Source organism: Manis javanica, chromosome 5 (assembly GCF_040802235.1).
Source record: "Manis javanica isolate MJ-LG chromosome 5, MJ_LKY, whole genome shotgun sequence".
NCBI classification, from domain to species: Eukaryota; Metazoa; Chordata; class Mammalia; order Pholidota; family Manidae; genus Manis; species Manis javanica.
In genome coordinates this window covers 3,018,198-3,041,019 of record NC_133160.1, presented here as the reverse complement: position 1 = coordinate 3,041,019, position 22,822 = coordinate 3,018,198, and the positions used below count along the sequence as shown (strand labels likewise).

Here is a 22,822-nt window from a genome sequence, read left to right as displayed (position 1 = left end):
GACTCTCCCACATGTTCTCTTCCTACTGGCGTGCAGGACGACGGAAGGGAGGGCCTGGCACCGTGTTGCCGGCATGCCTGGGGCCTGTGCGGAGCCCGTCCTGATGTGGGGATGGAAAGGCAGGGGGCAGGTCCCGGCCATCTCAATAGCGGGATATCCGGAAGGCATTAGAGCAGCTAGCCCTTGCAGTTTGTTCATGTCATTTCCAGAAGGACACCACCCGTGTAACAGAGAGAACCTCTCGCCTTAGGCAGCTTCACCGCTCTAGTCACCTGCTGACTCGCCCAGGACGGAGCAGATGGCTCGGGTGCCCACAGGTGGTGCTGAGCCTCCCACTTGGGGTGCAGAGCTGAGGACAGCAGCGGGGAAGTCACCCCCACAAGCTCGGGCTGCAGGCCCAGGCAAGACAGAAGATGCCCTGTGCCACTCCTGTAGGCCGGCACCTTGTGGCGTCTCCTGGGGAGAAGGAAGCAGCCGCAGAAGCACGGTGTGCAGAAAGAGGGCTGGTCATTGCAAGGCCAAGGCCGGGCAGGTGGGAGGGCACCTGGTGGCACGAAGGTCCTGGTCAAGGACCAGCTGTCCGAGGGAGAGCTGTCCTCTCCTAGTCTCCTCCTGGCAGCCCGAGCCATACCACTCGTCTGCCACAGTATCTCCAGGGCTCTGAGAACTGGGTCCACCAAGCCTGGTGTAGGTTCCAAACTACAGTGGATCAGGCACATAATCTAAGTGATCCTTGGCTTTTGTGTATAATGCGAGATTCACAATGTTTTCTCAAGCCCTTAGGTTTACTGGACAATTTAATCAAGTAACACATGCAAAGTCTTTAACACAGGGCAAGGCATTGGCAGGCATGTGATAAACAGTGGCTGCCAAACTTAGCATTATTAACAGGAATTACTAATTCTGTCTCTGTCACAGTGATGCATAGGCCACCCCAGCGCACAAGTCCCCCCATTATCCAGTTTACTTGAACACAGCAGCCTCCATCTGCGCATCCAGGCGCATCCCGTGCTCTGGCTCAGACTCGCTTCATCGAACACTGTGTTGATTCTGCCCGTCTTGTCATGTTCTGCCGCTGGACACCTCCTGATTGACATGCTCTGCAAGACGGCACAGATGCTTGCTGTCCATGGGGAAGCTGGTGAGCTCTGAGAAACCCAGCACCACTGAGGAATGAAAGAATCAGTGCACACAGCGCTGCCCAGCCTCGGAGACCTCGGGAGCTGACATCACGAGCCTTGGAACAGGACGAGCTTCTGGATTCTGAGGCCCTACTGGGATAAGTGTTCGTCCCATCACTTTGCAGAGACACGGACCAACCAAAGACCCCCTTCCCGAATGCAATCACCGCCCGCCCCCCAACCACACACACCTGGAAGTCAGCTCCATCTATAGGACACATGTATTTTCTAGAGTCTGGGTGTTCTCTGTGATGGCGTGCATACAGTGTGTTTCGGGGAGATGTTTCTGCTTTTATTTCTGCCCTCTGTAATTTTAGCCCTTATGTATTTCTTCCCCATGTCCCACAGGGAATGTTGGATGTCAGGGATTGGATGCCAGCCCTGTTGATCGGCACAGCTGAGGTGGGCGCCCATCTGGGTGCAAAGGTAAGCCTGGCTTATTTGCTGCTGGGGTTTAGACAGAGAGGTGGCTTTGCTGACGGGCCCCGGAGCAGGGAACACCCTGGCTGCCCCTCCCACATCCAGCGGTGTCCCTCTGCAAGCCCGCCCCCGTCTGCCTCTGCCAGACCCCTGCCAAGTCCCTGTGATTCTGCTCAACCTACCAGGCCTTAGCTCCACATCACAACCCTGCCAGCTGACTGTGCCCAATGTCAGTCTGGCCAGTGCCACCTTCATGACTTTTTGTCACATGTATATGCCTCTTGTACTAGTGTTTTTTCAAAACACCTTTTCTTTATATAAACTTGGATCCATCTGAAGTCCATGTCTTTAAATAGGAAATTTTAAACTGTAAAATCTTAAACTGAAAATTCAACTGTAAACAAAAACAGTTTTACTTGTATAAAGAGCAGGTTAAGTGGAAAATAAACACAATAGAAATAGAACCCAGTAATTCTAGGTAGAAATTGCTGCATTCCCAAGGCTCAGGGTCTCTGTGAAAAAGGGAGGGACATCAAAGCCTGCTGGCACTAGATGGACACTTAGCCCCAGGTCACTAGGAGCAAGGAGAAGTAACTAGAAAAGGAATGATTTCCTTTCTGTGGTCAGTTCAGCCACTTAAGCCCTGTGCCTAAACTCACTGAATCTCTGCTTCTCCAAGTAGTAGGTGTTCCCACTCTGGAAACCGTGAGTTAGTTGAGGGCTGCCATAAATCACTGAGCAGGTGCCTGGCTGGGGATGAGCAGAGCAGGGCCGGGTCAGCGAGCATTCTGCCTAGCCAGGCTGCTGGGCAGAGCTTGCACATGGACACCTTCTCACTTGCACAGGAACACCGTGGGAGCTGGTGGTGGTCTCTTTCCTTGTCTGCAAGCTTCCAGAAGCCAGAGCATTGCTGCTGATAAGCAGGATGATAGCTCTGAGTTACGGACCTCGCCCTGGGGCTCAATTCAAGCACAACCCACTGAATTTCACCAGAGCCCATGGGGGAGAGCATCTTGTTTCCCTGTTTACAGGAACCTGTGGCTCCTGGTTCTCAGTGCATCTCTGGGTTCCCTTCACATGCCCTTAAATGGTAATTGCACCTGTGGTGACCGGCTAACTAAACTGCCATTCACACACCTTTCCTAAGTTAAGTCGCCACTTATGATGTATTGGGTGACCTGATACTTCAAAATCTGTTGCAAAGCATGAACTGTCTTGATATAAGCATTGCTGAGGGTCATTGTTTGCTTTATTTTCTTTGAAATTTTATTTCATTTTCAAAGGACCTATATTAAAATAATAGAAACTCAAAGCAAAACAGTCCATAATCCCATTCCTACATCTAGGCAGTCTCTTCATTTCTCTTCGTCACCTTCTAAATCTTGTCCATGGGCATATCTGGTTTTGAGGCATCTATGGTACCATCCATGTTGGAATCTACATCTCGAGCCACTTCAGGCTACACGTTTGCATTTGCTAGTCTTTTTTCTAACATCTCTTGACCTTTCTTTTCCACTCCCCTCCCCCTTATCACGATGTGAATTTTTACTGACCTATGGGTGTCTGAGCAAAGGAAAGGTGTGGAAAGACTCACAGCCCTGCTTTGTTTTCAACTAGAGAGAAATGCGCTACCTTTTGAATAAATCAGCATTTCCCCGTTTATAAAGGAGATGCTCCCACACCCAGTGAGGGCATCACACCAGCACTGTGGTCCTTGAGCAATGTGGGCCCACTTATACAAGGGCTTTTTTCTATAAATATATTGGGAATTTTTGGGGAATTTTTTTGGAGATTTTCAGCAATTTGAAAAACCTCGCAAACTGTATAGGCTAGAAATATTGAAATAATTAAGAAAAAGTTAGATATGTCATGAACGCATAAAATATATGTAGAACTAGTCTATTTTGTCATTTATTACCTTAAATCCATGATAGGCTAGTAGTTAAGTTTTTGGGGAGTCCAAAGTTATACTTGGGTTTTTGGCTATCATCCCCTAATCCCCACACTGTTGAAGGGCCAACTGTACATATGTATATATATATATATATATATATATATATATGTGTGTGTGTGTGTGTGTGTGTGTGTGTGTGTGTGTTTATAGTTACACACACTGCATATGTGTATATATGTATGTATACATATGTAAAGATATATACACACATACAATTGTATGGATACATTTATACATGGACATGTAAAGTCTTCCCAGAGGCATCACTTTTCATACATGTCCTCTGGAGTGCTGTAGGGATGCCTAAGCCCAGGGATGACCAGAAGTCACTTCAGCCATAAAAGCCTCTTTGTGGTTTAAAGCACAAATGCTCAGCATAAAAACCCAGTTAAACCCATTGCACCTGGGTTACAGCCTTCAGCCCTGAGGCGTAAGGTCCTGCATGAGGCTCTGTCTTCTGGCCTCTGCTCACCTCTGGCCCCTACCTGCTTTCTCCTCTGCCCGCCACTGCTGTGGGCCTCTGCTGGTCTTTCTACTGAAAGCCCTGTGCTCCCTTCCCTTCTCATGTCCTCCTCCTCCTGAGAGGCCCCCAGGTGCACCCATACTCTCAGTTCTCCCTGGCGGCCTCGCATCCTGTGCCTGGTGGCCCTGACTTAGCGAGTCAGTTGTGGAGTTGGTGGGCTCCCAGGTGGCACCCACCTGGTGGACTCTGAGCCCATTCCTCCCCAGCCTGAGCCCACACCCAGGGACCCAGATGCAGGGGCTGCGTGAGCAAGGAAAGGCTGCAGGCCGTGGGGGAGCAAGGGTTGGAGGAAGAGCAGTTAGAACAGGGGCAGCAGGACTCGGCCGCTTACTAAGGGTGAAGGGTCCTAAACCTCACTGGCCACCTCGCTCCAGCTTCCTTCTTCCCTAGGACTTGGAACTGCAGGCGTCTCTCCCACCACACAGAGGGGGGATGCGCGCGCACACAGCCTCGGGCCCTCCCCATGACAGCCTTCCCCCTGGTGGTGGCCCCCTCCAGCCGTGCTGAGTGACAAAGGCCACTGCCATGGGGTGGAGAGGGGGGCTCCTCAGTGGTCCAGGCCTCTCTCTGCTTGTTTGCTCCGCAGGTTTACCTAGATGCCACAGTACCCAGCAAGCCCTGGAAGTGAGGGCAGGACTGCAGACCCTGAGTCAGGTCTGTGTGCCACCTTGTCCGTGTGCCAGCTGTGGGTTCACCTTCTGTCTCACGGTCCTGGGACCCTGTTTTGTGAAACCCAGTGCCGAGTCTGGGTGGCCTGCCCTCTGGCTGCAGAGTGGTGACAGTCGACTATGGGTGCTGTGGACTGAGGAGGTGAGAACCAGACCGTGCATGCTCTGGGGTCACAGCGCCAGGTCTCCTCCTGGTCCCCAAGGTGGCAAGTCCATGTCTCAGTGAGGCTCTGAGACAACAGGGAGCTTAGTCCCTCCCAGCCCTGCAGGATGAACAATGTCTGGTGGCTGCTGCGGTAAAAACCACACCTCTTTTCTCCAAGTCTGGTAGGAGCCTGAATGCAAGGCAGCCCAGGCTCCTGTGGGGAGGGGCTGGGCTGCTGTGGGTGCTTCGTCATGCCTGGTCACTGGTGAGGAAGGAATGGGGTGAGCCACCCAGACAGGAGGGTCTGCCCACTGCTCTGTGAGCAGACTGAGCCCCCGTGAACAGGGCCACGTCAGTACTGCTGCCTGACATCTGGTGGCTGAAGAATGAATGAACGCACAAACCCTTCTTCACCCCAGCCAGGGGAGGAGAGAGCAGAAATGCAGGTGCAGGAAGTTGCTCAACATGCAAAGCTGGGAGACCACAGACATGGTTAGCCTGAGGCACACCTGCCCGCCTGGCCTCTGAGCCACATCCCCAGTCCCTTCTTCTCCCTGGAGTCCCCACTTCCCATCTCTAAAGGGGCATTGGAACAGCTCCTACGCGCTAGGGAGCATGCCATGCATGCACGGATGAAGTTGCTGCATAAATCCAGTCCATGGCCATGGTCATGCAGCTTATTCATGTTCAGCTGTGCCAAGGGGTGCGTGGTCAGTGTGCAGAGCCTGCTGGCCGGCAGGACGAGGCGGTGCCCGGTCCAGGGCTTCCTCCACTGTCGGCCCGAGCTGTGTGGCCTGGTGCCAGGAGAGAACAGGGCGGATCAGGAGGCCCGGCTCCTTGCTTTGTGAGCCTTCTGACTGAGTCGGGTCTTATGTTGAATTATTGATTTTATGGGGCCCAAAAACTGCTGAGTTGGGTGGAAGCCGCTGGCCGACCGGCAGCCTCGGCGCTTGGGAGCGGCTGCCTTGCAGCACCAGCTCCCCGGCAGCCTCGGCTTTGCTCAGCGCCAGCAGCGCCATCATTAATTATCCATTAGGCTTCACTGAAGGGATGTGACAGGACTGGTAACACTTTGGAGTTGGGTGCATGTGTCGTCTGCTGGCTGGCAAGGGCTTCCTGTGTGCCCCACCGGCGCCCTGTAGTCTGGAACTTCTGCGCCCCCAGAATCTGAAGGAGTAGATTCAACAATGGGCACATGCGCTCCCTGGTGGGCACCGGGAGACCCGGGGCTGGGACACGGGGATTCACGCTCAGTGCAGAGCCCAGGAGGGGCTCCTGAAGCCACAGGGAGCTGGGGCAGCAGGGGCCGGAGTTGGGTGGGGGGTGTGAGTGGCTGTGAGCTCGGGGCCTGGTGGGCTTGGGGGCCTCTGCTTCCTCTTGTGGGGCCTCCCGTACCTGGGCCCCGAGTCCTTTGCTTCTCAGTGTCCTCATATCCTACATGAGCTCCCCTGTCAGGAACTGTCCTTAGCTAGTGATGGGGAAGAAGATTCTAGCTAAACCCACTCCCACCATGCCTGATATAATGGCTAAACTTCAGACTGTGCCCTCCTAGAGGTATTTGAAGGTAAATTGGTAAAAAGCCCTTGGACCTCATCCATCTTCCTATCTAGCAAACTTTCACTGAGTCACTCAGGCCAGAAACGGCCTGCAGTCTTCAGGGAGAGACGCCTTGGGCCCTGACGGATGAGCTGGAATTTGCTGGCAGCGGGGGGAAGGTCATTCAAGGGAAGGGGACACAGGTGCAAAGCCCAGAGAGGAGGTGTCAGGGCACAGATGGTGGAGGGATTGACCCTAAAGGATGAGTCTCTGTGAGGGCAGAAGGGGTGGGAAGACCTCTGGAGGGGCTGTTGTCATGGTATCAAGGACGAATACTACCTGATTGTCAGAGTGCCCTCCCAGCAGTCAGCTGGGAAGCATGAAGGTGGTTTCTCGCTCCTCAGCTGGGCCTCCATTTCTGAGTCCGTAGAAACTTCTTCTGCTACAGCTGGGGACAAGGGACTGCCACCATTAATATGGCATCAAGGTGTCCCTCAAATGTGACCTGGAGAAAATGGACGGTGCGTGGAGAAGCCGGTGTCTACCTTCTCTTACTCTGGCCTTTCCCCGGCTCCGTGATGCTGATGTGCTCGGGGATGGCACAGGCCACCTGCCTCATGTCTACACTGAGGAGGGAGAGTGTGAAGAGCAGAGACCCTCGGTACCATCACCTCCTCCGAGCAGGAACTGTCGCCTGACTTGCTGGACAGTTTGGGTTCAAAGGATGTTCCACTTGAAGAAATGTATCCGGAGTCAGGCGTTCCTTCCTAGATAATGCGTATTTTGAGGAATTGGTACAATTCATGGAGGGCGAACCATATTCATGGGATTTTTTTTTCCTTTTAAAAAACATTTTCTCATAGTCCACGGATGAGAATAAACTGTGAGTCTGGAGTAAATGCTTTGATATTCTCAGACCAGACACCTTGAGCCAAAGCAAGACAGCAGGCTATACTTTTTAAAAGTTTGATTTGCAGATAGATTTTCTAAAGAAACTTGAACTTAATTGTGGGATTCCTTGCTGCCATCAGCAGCCCTGCTTTGAGGGTAAATGAAAACATAATCCATAGATTACCCAGCAATTTGGCAGAAACAGATAATACTGAGGAAAAGTGAAAATAGATTCTTTTAGTGATTATTGACATTCCTACAATTATAATTCTACTTCAGTTTAAGTGAAAGAACTTTTTTGATCAGTATTTTTAGTGATTATTAAAAAAATATTGATTGCTTTTTACTTTTTGAGTAGATAAGTAAATAAAATCTTATGAGAGAAATGATTATGCTTAAAACTTTATAAGCAGTATATGCTTTAAAAATGAATGGACATAATTTAACTTACCGGTATTATATAAGTGAAAGAATTTAATAGCCTTTGAATGAATGAATTCCACTGGGTTCTATCTTTAAAGAAAACCACACACTTTATTTTTTTACTTGTCTAATTATTGCTAGTGGAAATGTGGGGGAGGGGTAGTTTCTTTTAAAAATCTTTAAAAAGTTTAAGTAGTAGGACATGTGCCCTATAAATAGTTTTCTTTCTGAGTAATAGATCAGAGGCTGGCTAAGCAACATTTTGAATGTTATCATCAGAACAATTTAATGTGTATATTGGATATCTCAAAGTCTATAGCCAAATTCTAAAAAAATTATGTGATTAATGAACATAATCTTTTGTGAGTGCCCTCTTGGGCAGGCTCCAGATAAATCAGGAGAAACATACATTTGCTGTTGAACCAGTGAAGTGTTATATTAAACAGTAAGTTTTAGCTGACTCACAATTAAAACTTTCCTCTTCTTTCTGGAGAAGCTGTACACATATTTATTTTAAAGAGATCTCAAGTGTTTGTACATAGTTTGTACGTCGTTTATACACGTATATCATCTGGTGCTTTGGGGAACTGAGGAAGATAAAAACCCTCTCCAAAGCCCTGCAATGTCAGTCTGACACACGGATGTGCAGGCAGCGTGCTCAAGCTGGAATGATCCAGAAGAGAGTCTAGGAAGTTTTCTGAGCAGTTCAGGATAAAAGTGATTTTTTAGAAAAGTATACTTTTTGAGTCTGATTGTTGGCAGGGATCCATAGGTGATCATTAGACCTTCCAGGATAGGAGGCAGGGGTCAGAAAATGATGGCTGAGGGGTGGATGTGGCCCACCATTTGTGCTTGTATATAAAGCTTTATTGGCACACAGTCATGCTTATATGTTGTTTAATGTGTTGTCTATTATTGCTTTTTGACCTGCCACAGCAGAGCTAAGTGTCACAACAGAGACTGTATGGTCCACAAAGCCAAACATATTTACTCTCTGGACCTTTATGGAAAAAAGTATGCCAATCCCTTGCTGAAGGCATTCTTTTTAGAAATTCCACATGGTCTCAAACATACGAAGATGTAACCACACCTTGCATTAAAAACAAACCCATTGCCACAGTGGAACAAATTTTGGAAGGTTTTAAATAAGTTTGTTTTTGGCTGTGGGTAGCTTATTTCATTTACTACTGGTTATGAAATCTTGGCATTTGTGCATAATTCAGTGAATTCTTCCAGTGAATTCTTATATGATGGGTCTTCCCAACTGAATTATTTTTAAAAGTAATAAAATACAGATGAAAAATTCATGAATACCAAATTTACCAGTTAATGAGAACAAAATAGTTCATTTTGTAGAGCCTTAATTAGACATTTATTAATTTTGATTTTGCTGTTTCCTTTGTATATTTTGAAGCCAGTATATATTTTTTCCAGGCTCTGAGAGCTTTCATAGGTCTTTGACCTTGAGAGTGTCCAGTGGAGAAAATGGCCTTGTTGGCATGTTTATGAAGCACACCTGGCATCTAATACTTCAGCCTTCCCCTTTGGGTGCCAGTCTATATTATATATTATCACCTTCTGCAACTGATAAACATTCACAGATCCTGGCTGGTTTTCTCCACAAGTTCATTCTCAAATCTATCATATTCTTAGGAAGGTTTCCATTAGAAATGTCTGCATGAGGTTTTGGTAAACTGTTTTCTTCCAGTGGAATTTACATATACTTGTGAACTAAACCAAGTCTTATTAATGACATCAAAGAAGGTAGTAAGACAGAAATAGAAAATCTTTTCAGCGAAAATGTGATTTTATTAAGAACATTAGCTTCTGAATTACTTAGCATCTGAAGAGAGCTGCCATCCGGTATGTCAGATATTGAGTTTGCATTTCATCAGTTTTAGTTTCCATTGGCATTAACAATCTCATTGGTTTTATGGAGCTTTTCATCGGGAATGTTTGTTTTGCTTACTTTTATGATTGGCTGAACACAGAAGCTATCTTGGTTGTTAAGATGTTACCAAGCAAAACAGTAACCTTGGGAAGCTTCATTTTATGTCCCTGTGAAGTAGGGGCAGCAACAGGCCCCTCAGAGGCAACGTGTGGGTGAACTACACACCCTGTCCAGTCCCTGTGCCTCCAAGTGTGTCGCAGGCCAACCAGGTCTGCCACACAGATGGAGGAGGAGGACAAAGCCAGACGGAGCTATGCTAACAGGGAAGATGTGGTCCCTTAGCTTTTCCTTTAGGAGACAGACAACACAAGGACAATGGCACCGACACCTGACATGAATGTGAGTCTACAGAGACTGCTGACTGCCCAGTATCTGTTTCTGCTCCTTCCTCAAAAAAAACCAAACCAAAACAAACAAAAAACAAAACAAACCCCTGAATTTTTGGCCATCCAGAATGGGAGCAAGATTTCCATCTGCCCTTGCAGCCAGGTATGGCCATCTGGCTAAGTTTTGACCAATGGAAGGCAACTTCCAGGAAGTGTCCTTGAAATGTAGAGATGTGTCTGTCTCTCACCCCTTTTCTTCTACTGGCTGGGATGAGGATATGATGGCTGGCGCTGGGGCAGCCATCCTGGATACTGCCATTAGAGCTGATGCATGGTGTGCATCATAGGATAGAAAGGGTGTGGGTCTTTGACACCAGGGAACCCCACTGGACCCACCCCTAGACCAGTTTACTCCAGACTCAAAATAAGGGGGAATTAAGTATGTCTTGCTTAAGCCACTGCTATTTTTGATTTTCTGTAACTCATGGGCAAGTCTAATTTTAACAAAATAATCTGATATAAAATATAGGACCAAGGGAACCAAGCCTCAAGTAGCAGAACTTTAACATGTAGCATTGGCTTAATGCATGTAGTCAGGAAGCATGGATTCAAATATTGTAGACTAGGGGACTGGTGACCCTTGTGCAGAAACAAAGCTTTGATAACAGCTGTCCCCTGTTGTTTTTTTGAAAAGCAGTCCATGTGCTAAACAAGGACGGGGGTAGCAAATGGCAGGAGAAATTCACAATGAAGAAATACATTAGCTGTTTCTCACTGCTTTTAGCAAAATCCTGTAAGAGACCTGGGCTCAGGCTATTGCTGGCTGGTATAGGAGCAGGAAAAAGAGGGGATGCAGCTGTGCTAATGGTGTCTGCCGTCGGAGCTGACCAGGAGCTTGGTAATTTGGAGCCTTGCAGGGTTGAAAAAGCAACTGCTGGATCTCCAAATGACATCAGTCATTGGAATAGTTTTCTGCAAAGCAGCACATTTAGCAGAAAACAAAACTGGTGCTCTGTCCTACCAATTTGTGAACCTTGTGGCAAAAGTCATTGTAAGAATATTGCCTTGGCACCCAAGCCCCACTGCTCAGATGGCTCAAAGATGCACCGGCCAAGCCCACAGTGGAGGCCAGACTCTTCAGGGGTAGGCACTATGTCTTGACAGATGGTGCCGGCTGGAAACAAATATATCAGAAATCTTTACCTTTTTGAAACAATGGTATGCAAGAAAAACCACAGCCTGGTCTGCAAAAGCCTGGGATTGTTCAACCTCAAACCAATTCGTGGAGACAACAACCTGAAAACAAGCAGCAAACTGCAGCCTTAGGAAGGCACGCCCGCCGGTGCCCGGTGAGCCAGGTGTGCATGGGACACGCCTGCATGAGGCAGGAGGGGCCGGGGAGGACGATGCTGCAGAGGGGCCCTCACGGGTCCTGCCTGCTGGGATTTGCTCAGGAATACGGACCAGGGATGGTTGGGTTTATCAGCTGACTTTTCTCCAGATGGGGGTGTTCACTGCAGACATCCTGTTCTTACCTGTCTTCCTCATGTGGGGGGTACTGGGAGCCAGGAACTTAGTTTGTAGGCTGTCAGACCATGAAGAGCCTCACCCATGTCTGATGGAGAGGACTGTGTTCTACCCTGGGATCCCGGATTTTGAGCCAGACGTGATGACTGGTGGGGCCTTGCCCTTTGCCCCTGGGGGCAGGGGAAGCGTTGCTGTGTGCCGGGAGAGGCCGTGCAGGTATGTGGGGACCGAAGCTGTGACGGCAGCAGAGACTACCATCTCCCCCATCCCCATTGTCCCTTAATCCTTCTTCCTAAGAAATAAAATCCCTGAGTTTTAGCAATGGCTGTGGCTTTCCCACATGAAAACCACATCTCCCAGCCCTCCTAGAACCAGAGGCAACCAGGCGAGTCAGTTCTCGCTGACGGGACATTGCAGGAGCAGAGCGTCTGTGCAGACTTCAAGGCGTGTCCTTCACGAGAGCGAGGGGCCTTTCCTGTCTCAAAATGTCCTCTCGCTGCCGCCTGGAACGGAGATGTGAAGGTGGGCTGTCAGGTGAATGGGGATGGGAGCTGGGGTCCGAGCCTAGGCCCTCTCTGCGCACGCCGTGGGAGCGTGGATCAGCAACTCTTACAAGCGAGAAAGAGAAACTCAAGTCACTGCTCACGGGGAGCGGCGATCTGTCATTCACAGCCCAGCTTGATTCTAGGTAAGCCCAGAACGAACCCTGACCACAGATGTGGGCTATGCTTCAGGGTAGCGCCCTCGGTTAGGTAACTATTCACTGAGCAGCTTTTGCCCACTATGTTCCTGCACGTTTCTGTGCAGTGAATGTTTTATACTTATTCCCTGCTGCTCTGTGGCTTCATGTATTTCTAAAATCATCTTTAAAAGCGGTTGTCACTGTCCAGTGGTGGATCCTTTTCAGTATCCTTTTCCTTGGACGCACTGTCACCTTCTCAGGCTGGATTTGAGCTTTGGAAACTGTGCGGAGTCATTCAGGCCTTGCCGGGTAGGAGCTGAGTGACCAGCCTCAGGCGCACCAATCTGGGCTGGGGTTTGGGGTGCTGGGGAAGAGACAGGCTCAGAACCCGGATCCGAGGCGGCCCTCATGCCCACCTGCAGCCATTTGAGCCCGTGGCAGCCCTGCACAGCTGCACCCCGGGAGCCTGCAGCACTCACGTGGTGTCTGCGTTCCCAGTACGTGTTTGAGGCCACCAGCTTCAGCCTCTGGCTGTTGCCCTGTAATGTGCCAAACCCAGTGCTCCTTGGGTCCCGCTGCTGCGTGAGGGCACCTACCCCATGAGATGGTGCTGCCGGGGCCTTGGTTTTAACCACAAAGGATGTTCCATCGGGCTTGGGGTAAGACTCAGAGACATAGAAATGCCTCCATAAATCTGCCTGCTCGCGGGAGGCCTCAGGGAAGGGGGGTCAGCAGCTCCAAGTTTTAGGAACTGCATGGCTGGAGTCCACAGTCTCCGTTTTAACCAAATTAGTGACAATGAGGAAGAATGATTTGTTGTAACGGTTATTCACATTGTCCTAATGAACCACCTCCGGGAGTCCAGATTCACTGTATATTTTCCAGTCTCCATGGTGAGAAGCCCAGTTTAATGAATTTGAAGTTGGCACCCACTGAGAGCTGTTAGGAGGACTGTATTATAAAGGCTCATTCCATGGGCTGGTGGTTCTGACCAGGGTGATTTTGCCTCCGGGGACACTGGGCAACGTTGAGAGACATTTTTGGTTATTACAACAGGGGAGGGTGCTCCCAGCATGGAGTGGTGGTGGTGGGGCAGCAACGCCCCCACAGTGTACAGAATGCCCCACAATAGAATGATCCAGTCCAGAATGTCTGTAGTGCCGAGGCTGGAAACCCTGCCAAAGGCCCATTGGGACCCACACTGAAACGCTGGGCAGACAGATGCCAGGAAGCAAGGACCTGTTTTAAAAAAACGTCCTCTGTGAGTGGGCTGTGCAAGGGGAGGCAGTGGAGTACAATGGTCAGCAGCGCTTGCCCTGGGCTGGGCTCCACACGCCCCGAGTGCCCGGCCATCCGTTTACACCGGGATGATGGTTCTCTTGTCAAAGCACTCTTAAGTCACTGCTTGCAGGGGGCCTGAAAACAGATTAAAGATAATTAGACAGGAGTTGTCGGCTCCTGATCAAACCAAACCTGGAGTAGACAGAACTGACGTGTTGAATGCTTTCAACCCAGCAAAATGGACTCGGAGTGCTGAACACTACGCTTAGCAGGAAGTTTACAGGGAATTTTAGTGTTAGCAGAGCCCAGGGCCAGGCACAGGAACAAAATGGGGCATGTGGCCCCAAAGAGGGTCCAGCTCATGGTAACGCGGGGCTCTGCCGCCCCTTGCTGCAGACTTGCCCAGTCTGGGCCTCAAACACTTATTTTTAAAGTTGTGGGTTCATGCTGATGGTTCCCCAGAGCCTTAGCGTCTCCCGGACATCAGTGTGATTCAGAATCTACTCTGGCAGAGGAACTCGGGTCTCCCGGTATTGTAGGTTATCTGTCTTTTCACCAGACTACTCACCCTTCTGGGACAACGTGCGGAATTTCCTTCCGGCAGCTCCCTGTCTCCTCATCCCCTGATCATGTGACTGGTGTCCAGGGGTGTATCCTGAATGATCTAAGCTCATTGGCATAGTCCATCCCCTTGGCCACCACAATTGGTTCAGAGATGAGCATGTCACCCAATCTGAGCCAATGAGGGTCAGGCCCTGGAGTTCTCCTCAACTCCCTGGATGGGATTGGAAGTGGAGAGGGTACATTGCAGGGTCAGTTACAGCCACTCTGCAAACGTGAGGGGAAGATGTGTTCTGTGGAGGGGGGTGGGGGGCAGATGCAGGCAGCACGGAAGGGAACGGGGATGGCAGAAGGGCAGAGGCTGGGGCCTGATCACACTGCTCAGGTCCTTTGTCAAGTTGAGGCCACATCTCCCCTTGGGCAATTACTGCACCAATAGATTTCCTTCTGTGCTTAATTCAGGTTTTTAGAAACCAGCCTAAGTGAAAAAAATTCCCTTTATTATAATGATTTCCTTCAAAAGTTTTAACTGGCAATCAAGCTTTTGCAGAGAACCGTCCTGTGGGCAGCTTTCCCTGCTTTGCCGCTTGAAGGGACCGCCGGGCTGAGAGGGCCACGGCTGGCCGGGGGCCGCAGCGGGGTCCTCACGGGGAAATGGTGGAGGCCGGACTAGCACAGCCTGGGAAACGGAGACCCTGGGCTTTCACCCAAACCCTCCCTTTGAGGAAGTTCTTTATGACCACGAAGATTTGAGTCTCTTTCTGCATCCCTCCTTAGAGAGATTCAATTTCGGATTTTAGGCATCTCGAATTTAACACTTGAGTATTAACTGAATTAAATTATTTGTTAAAACGTCCTCAGGTTTAGATGAAAGGAGTGTGTAACATTCATGAAATTCTGTTTGTATCTCCACGGCAGATGGTATCATTCTGCTGCATTTTTTGAGCAGCTTTATGAGCGTGCGAGTTCCTTTGCCGGGACAGGCTTGGCGGGAGTTGGAAGGGGCCGAGATAGACGCTGCTTGGCTCCGCCCTGCCCTCGCCTTGGGCTGCTCTGAGTGTCTGTTGTGACACCCGTGGTGACCAATCTTTGCTTCTTCACTTTCTGGACCTGTTTCTTGAAGCTGGTATCTTCCTACTTTGGAGGCATATTGGGTTATCTACCGTGTGATTGTAAATCAAGACCCCACAGGCAGCTTCCGCCCCTCTTAGTTGTAATAGCACTGGTGACGTCGAGCGTAAGACTTACCCCCTTCCATCTGTCAGTTCTTACTCTAGAACAACACTTGAGTTTTCCCCAAAAGCCAAACAGGCTAAGAATAATAAAATTAATAATGTAACATGTTATATTTCAATAACTATAATTACTAAAACACACCCATAATGGCCTCTGAGCTTTGCAACAGACTGAGAAGTTGGAGTGAGAAGTGCACCCTGAAGTTCATCTCTGTATTAGTCAGGGAGGTTCATGTGAGCAGCTGTAACAGATAAACCCACAAATGCTCTTAACCCAGTAAAGGTTTTTTTCTCACACAGGCAAAGGCTAGTAACTGCGCAATTTGGTCCCCTACGTTCACTGTGGCAGGGCAAATATGAAGGCATAGTGGCTTTAAGTTTCTGTTGGCCAGTACTGGTCCTATGGCCACAGTATGTTCTCAAGGGAGGCCAGGAGGTGGAGAGGACTTCATGGGCATTGAAAGCACCGTGTCCCTCTGTCATTTTAAGCCGGATTTCTACTATTGTGTCTGTCAACCAGAAATGAAACTTGAGACTGATTTACGTGGTGGTATTATGGAGAACTTGAATGTAGCCCTGACATAAGAATTATGTTTCTAACCCCAGTGTCCTGTAGAGGTCTGAACACAGCGTAAGGAGGACACAGGATGTGGGTATGTAGACAACCAGCTTCGGTTTGGGAGGAAGGCGGGACTTAACATAGGCTCCATCGTTCTCCTTCTGTGTGATCTTGATTAAGTTTATTTGACATTTAGAGCCTGTTCAGCTCTACAGAGTTTTGTCTGTAAAACGAGAAAAACAATTATCTTCTTTTCTAGATTTTCCAAGATGTCACCCTCATCAGCATTATCTTCACCACCGCGGCCATCACTGACATCATCCACTATGTCAGCTCACTTGGCTTTTTTGTGTTCCGTACAGAGCAATCATTATTTGGACTTCCCCTTCCTATGGAAAGGTTTTGAAATGCTAACTTCCACCTGCTGTTGTCCTAGTTTCAGAGAGAACGTCACGCAAGTGTAAGCAGTGGTGCACAAATGTGAGGGTTGAGGGGTAATATGACCATGCCTGGTGACTTTGTATCTGTGGAACCAGCTACGGGTTCTCAGGGGTCCTTCTGCCACGAAGCACTGTCTTTAGGGAAGAAACAGGCTGGATAGTTCTGAAGCAATCACACCGAGAGCACGCATAAATAAGGCCCTGGGTATGACAAGACTTGCACTGTCTCCTAAGTCAGCTGTGGGCTCTTGCTGAGGCTCAGCCCTGGATGCAGACCCCACACGCTCATGCATTCAACACATGGTTCCTGAGCTCGTCCCGAGTGCCAGGAAAGCAGCAAGTGGCCCCAAGTGCAGGGGCAGTGCAGGGAAGGGCATGGGCTAGTCGTGGAGGTTGGGGTCTTGGAAATGGCTTCCTGGAGGTGAGGTCGATTATCTAGGTGGACAAGATGTGCATGTGTGGGCGTGAGAGAGGGACAGAGAGGAGAGAGAGAGAGAGAGAGAGAGAGGGAGAACAGCAAGACATAACGTCCAAAGGCCTGACCATAAACAATTTTCCCCTGCAAACTGGAAAGTGAGTCCGCTGAGGCCCATCTCCACTGGCTCGTCACTGCTGAGCAGAGGCCACAGAAGATGTTTTCTTTTCTTTCTTCTACACATTTGAATAGAACTTCCTTTAAGGCATGTTAGAAAAAAGCACAGCCAGCGTGTCAAAACCGTGATGATCCTTGGGATGCAGCCGAATAATGTGTGGGTTAAGAAGGGGAGTCAGTGTAGACGGCACCACAGAATAGAAGTTACGGCAGGACCGTGAGAGTGGGAAGCCCGGGGGAGCTGCAGACCGGGGACCCTGGGCCACTCCCACCTGAGGAGCTCTGCTCCTCAAGTGAGTCTCAGTGTGAAGGGCTCCCTGGGTCGGGAGAGCCACACTGCTGCGGGGCAGGTGGGCAGCGGGTCCCTCTGCTGCAGTTAACGTGGGAAGATACGGCCGGCTGCAGCCATTAGGAGCTGCCTGCCGAATCCTGTCCTCCGGCTGCGTGGGAAGAGCTCTGCGCTCTGGGGTGCAGGTCACGAGGGAAGCCATGCAGTTCTAAAATCATCTTCACAGCTATGGAGTTTTCCCTGGTCCTGGGAACTGGCCCAGCCCAGAGCAGGGACCCACGGCTAAGGAATGCTTTCTGGCCCTGCCCTTGAAGTCCCTACACGTAGTGTCAGGGCCCAGGCCACAGAGAGTGGCTAAAAATACCCTGGTTATGGGCCTGGAGCTTGCTTTTAGAAACTGCTTTCCAGAGGCCGCCTCAGGGGAGCACTGATGGCGACACAGGCACCAGGCGAGCCGCCTGGCTGCAAAGGTCAGCCAGTTGGGGATGCTGACAGATGCAGCCTCCTGCCAGGACCAGGGCGTCCTGTGTTTGGGCTCAAATGAAAGACCATTTGCAGCTCCTTTCTATGAGATTTCAGAGCTGTGTGGCCGAGGGCCTGTTTCCCTGTTCACTATCTTAGCAGCAAGGCTGTGCTGGTCGGCCAGCGACTGGACACTGAATGCCAGAGGCAGGCCTTTAATCTGACTGCACTTCAGAAAAGCTCCTGAGCCGTGTCTGGGCCAAGTCCCTTTAAGCCCCTGTGTGTCCTGAGTGGGACTTGCAGAAGCTCGGGTGCCAGCTTCATGGTTTCAAATCCCTGCTTCTGAGGAGGAGCAGATATGGGCAGGAAATGAGTCGCTTCTCTGGGGAAAAGGGTTGGGAGCAGAAATTCTGCCCACCTTCCTGCTCATCAACCTGGTGATGGGGGCTGATTAATCCCAAACTAAGGACAGGGAGGGCACCCCACTCTGGAAATCACATTGGCAGGCAGGGCCGTTCTGTAACTACTTCGTGTGGCCAAGCCCTGTCCCTTTAAGTGGACAGTGAGCTGCTAGGGGGAGAACAGGGTCAACAGAACTATTCATGGCAACTACTTTATCCAGCACTTAGCCCATGCCAGGCCCATGCACACCGCCTCTCCGTGCCCTGTTATATTTAATCCATGGGCCCAGCACCCTGGCACGTCCATCATGGCCCCGTCCTGCTCACAAGGACCCTGACGCTCAGGGAGCAGTGGGTTCTCATGCTCACAGCTGGTCAGGGGAGGCTGGGGACTTGGCCCCAGACCCAGACACTCTGCTACCCTGCCAGGCTCATGACACCAGCTGTCTGGGCCATGATTAAAAAGGCAGGTCATGATCCCCAGATTGGGACCCTGAGGCTCAGATAGCAGCTGTCCTTTTGACCCCAGGACGTGTCATCTAGGACTCCTGGTGCTCTTTATCCTGGAACACAGACCTCTGACTCACCAGTCAGAGCAGCGTTCTCAAGTGGGTTTCCCTGCACCAGCAGCGGCACCTGGGAGCTTGTTAAGGTGCACCTTCTCGGGCCCCCCAACCCCGCAGTCTACAGAATCAGAAGCTTGGGTGGGGACCAGCACTCGGTGTCAGTAAACCCCCTGATGCTTGGGAAAGCCGAGACTCGCAGCCCAGAGGGGTGACCGGCCCTCCTCACTGCCTTTCCCACAGCTCCTGAGAGCTCTGTGCCAACGGTCAGGGCTGAGGTGGATCCCGGCCAGGGGCTGCAGACAGTAAGCTGTCTCTCATGGGAAGGGCTGGGGGTTTGTGTCAGGTTCCTGGTGCATGTGGCTAAGCTTGGTGCTGCAAAGCTGGGCCACTCCTGACCTCCACTCACTCTGTTCCAGACAGCCAGGGAGCCATCCATTCCCTGGAGCAGGCTGTGTATTTTACGGTCCCAACAGTGTGCAGAGATGGGTTCCCCTGAAGCTCTCAACACTCGCCTGGCTATCTTACCTCTTAGAGCAACAGGTGCTCTGGACAGGTGATCTCTCCCTAGTGAGGTCTGAGGACTGTAGACAGCTCCCCTCTGCCCCAGGACATGTCTGTCTAGTATGATACTGGTGCCTGAAATGCTGCCATTATTCTTGTGACAGTGTAGCATCTTTGTGGGAATCATGAACACATTAAGAAGAGGCATGCAAAAGATGTGACCAGAACTTGAACAGTTTGAAAGAACAATATGTAGAAACCCAGTTTCCTTCCCATCCAAGATCCCAGTTCCTTGATCCTTCCCAGAGGTGAGTATGTTTCATTGTATCTTCTGTATAGTTATGTACATCACTTTTAAACTTTAAAACATATGTGAAATCCACACCACATCCTTATTTAGTCACCTAACAGTGCACCTCAGCAGTTGCGCCCTATCAACACAAGCATTATAACCCAATTGTTTGGAGGTTTCTTGGCATTCTTTTCTATGATTACATGTATAATTTACTTAACCAGTTTCCAGCTGAGAATATTCAGGTGATTTCCAGCCTTTTGCTATAACAAACAATCCTGCTAAGAGCATTCTTACTCATATTTCTTTGTACACATGAATAAATTCTTCAGATAAAATCCTCAAAGTGAAATTCCTAGATTAATGGGAATGTACACTTTAAATTTTAATACATATTGGCAAATTGTCCTCCAATACTCCCACCAGTAGTGTTTATTGACAATTTTTAAATCTTTATCAGTCTAATTTTAAAAAGTTTATAACTGCTGTTTTAATTTCCATGTCTTTCATTTTTAATCAAATAAGTAGAGCATATGAAAATGTTTATGAGTCGTTTATTTTTGTGTGAGCTATTTTTGTTATTTTCCCATTTTGATAATGAGTTTGTAGTTCTTTTATTTATTTGTAAAGGCTCTTTATATGTGAGGATACCTCTGTCAGTCGTATGTGTTTCAAATATTTTCCCAGTTTGTCACTTGTTTTTTGACATTTTTCCATGTAGAAACTTAAAATATTATGTAGTCAAATATCTCAGTCTTTTCCTTTATGGCTTTAAGAGGACACTGCTTTCTGAATGGGGAGGACAGGGAGTGAAGAGAAACTTCTCCAGCTTCCTGCTCTTGGTCGTACTGGACTTGGCCTCGGAACACAGCCAGCTGGCTGGCCAGATGTTTCGTGTGCGTGTGACTGATGGTCCGTGCAATAGACAGAATGTTTGTGTCCCTCCCAAACCCAGATGTTAAAGCTTAACTCACAATGTGATGATATTTGGAGGCAGGGAGGCAGGAAGGTTGCGAGATAAGGCAATTAGGGCCCCCCCAGAGAGGTCTGAGAAAACTGTGAATAAGGGACGATTAGCAGTGGTTCCCCTTATGGAGAAGTGAGGAGGTGGGGAAGAATCCCCTCACCAAGACCCAGCACAGGGCCTGGCACCGAACAAGAGGTGGATGAATGAATGGATAGATGATGGGTGGATGGTTGGATGAATGGATGGACGGATGATGGTGGATGGAGGATGGGCGATGGGTGACGAATTATGGATGGTGGATGGATGGGTGGCTGGTGGATAGATGGGTGAGTAGATGAGTAAAGGACCCAGGAGAGGACAGGGGAAATGGAGTGGCACTCAGCAGATAAGGCACAAAGTCAAGAAGGGCAGCAGCCCCTCCTGTACTGGAACCATGAGCAGCGGGACTGTGCTCTTCAAATAGGTTCCGAAGGGGCAGCTGGGGGGGGCGCCACTCAGGGCCCTACGGGTCACGTCTGAAACTCCAGGCCTGTGAGGCCTAAACCACACTCTGCTGCTGCTTCTCCACCTAGAACCCTCAGGCGGTTTTTCATGCCCTGGGAATCGGCGCCCATCAGCCTCTCCGTTTCTCTCTGTCCCGCCCCCAGCCCTTCCCCTCCAGCCTCCCTCTGCCCTCTGGGGTGTTCCTGGAGCCAGTCTAGCCCTTTCTCACCGGGCTTCACGACTGCCCCTCCGCCCAGCGCCCCCCACTGGCCCCCATGCTCCCTCAGTTCCGGTCCCGACCCCACAGGAGTGCAGGCCGACCTGGACGGCTGCCACTGGCCGGAATGGCCGAAGTCCTGGGCTTCCTCTTTTCTCTCCTCTCCATCTAGGAGGCAGAGGGCCTGGGTGAGCACATCTGCACTTTGCCTCGGGTGGGCACCCAAGGGCCCATCTGCCCTGCAGGAGGTGTGAGGAGCCGGCTGGGCTGGTGAGCCTACTGGGCAGCAGACCAAGGCAGCCCTCCCCTGGGGGGCAGTAAAGGCGACATCCCACTCCCGCGCCTGCCTCCCTGGGCCTCTTTCCCTCAGCCGGTTCCAGCCTCTGGTGGTTCTTAGTGACCCACCAGCCCCCGACCCTGGGCCCCCGGGGAGCCTCTAGCGGGTGCAAACCCAGTGATGTCTATCCCGGAGGAGCAGAGAGACTGGAGGGGAAAGACAGGAATGAGCCCCATGATCACGCACACAGATGCAGCCGTGCCTCTGGGCACTGCAGCCGCAGGGAGGGGTGAGGTGACAGAGGCTGTCACAGGGGGCTGGTCTTGTCTGGGGGCCGAGGCAGCCCCAGCAAGGGATGCCCGAGCTGAGCGGTGAAGGGGAGGAAGGCAGTAGCCCAGGCAGAAGGACCAGCAAGGTAGGACCAACCTTGGGCCTGCAAGGCTGGGGAGCGGGCCGAGGAAGCCACAGCCTTCCTGCCTCCCCCTGACCTTGCCCTTCAGAGGATTTAAGGTTGAACCAGGCCTCCTGCGAGGGGAGAAGGGGAGGATGTCCCCAGGTGGCATGTGACAAAAGCAGTATTCTTTTCCCTGCAATTTGCTCTCCAGCAAATGAACTGAGGAGGTTGCAGCTGGGATGCCCCAGGGCAATGGGTGGTGTCGCCCTGCGGGGCTGGTGTCTCAGGGTAGGGCCCTACCGAAGGGTGAAGGAGACATGGCTGCTGGAAGCATGCTTGTCTCCATGCAGCAAGCTCCTGCCCATGCACAGTGGGAGGCTGCTCCGAGGCCATGGAGCCTGCTCCGAGGCCATGGAGCCTGCTGGGAGGGGCTCTCCAGGGCGTGGGTGAGACAGAAATACGGGGGCTCTGCTTTCCCGAGGCTCCTGTCTTTACATCTCCAGCGCAAAGAGAGATCTGAGATGAAGGCTGAACGTCAGCCTCTGCTCTGGATTTTGTTTTTCTGTGAAGACAGTTGAAATAATGTGCATTTCAGCTTTGGCTGAAATACCCAACAATTCAGGATCTGCATTTGTGTGCCATAAATCATTCCTTTGCAGAGATGCCATTAACTAACAATTCAAGGCTGGTAACCTTCAATCAACTGTGATTAAAGAACTTTTGCTGAATGGCAGGGAGATAACATGTTTTTCTGGATGCTTACAACATCCATCTTTCCTTTGATAAACTGCCCTTAACTAACCATTCTAGACGGAGGAATTTGAAATGAAGCTCAGAGGTTGGCAGGATCAGGGAAAACCCCTTAGCTGTGAAGATGATTTTACTGCGAGCCGCCCTCAGATGGGCAGTATGCCTTTGGGTTCTGAAGAGCCTTTGACTCCAAAGGTTCCTGGGTGCCTGACCCCTTATTCACAGAATGTGCCCATTGCATGAGCGTTCAACCACGAGAGGCAGATTTCATACGTGTGTTCAGTGTTGGAAGACCAGGTCCCAGGCACTCCCCTCTGGCCTGTCTTTC

At 50.4% G+C, this 22,822-nt stretch overlaps 1 protein-coding gene across 1 annotated transcript in view; it reads left to right on the top strand.

Annotated features, from left to right (window-relative positions):
- The window catches only part of CDH26 (cadherin 26), a gene marked incomplete at its 5' end in the record, with an annotated part of 31,475 nt that extends 22,540 nt beyond the window's left edge, over positions 1 to 8,935 (top strand). Inside the window, 2 exon segments of the mRNA XM_073238044.1 lie at positions 6,901 to 7,068; positions 7,071 to 8,935. Coding sequence (XP_073094145.1) covers positions 6,901 to 7,068; positions 7,071 to 7,198 — 296 coding nt within the window.
- Positions 8,936 to 22,822: the final 13,887 nt, after the last annotated feature.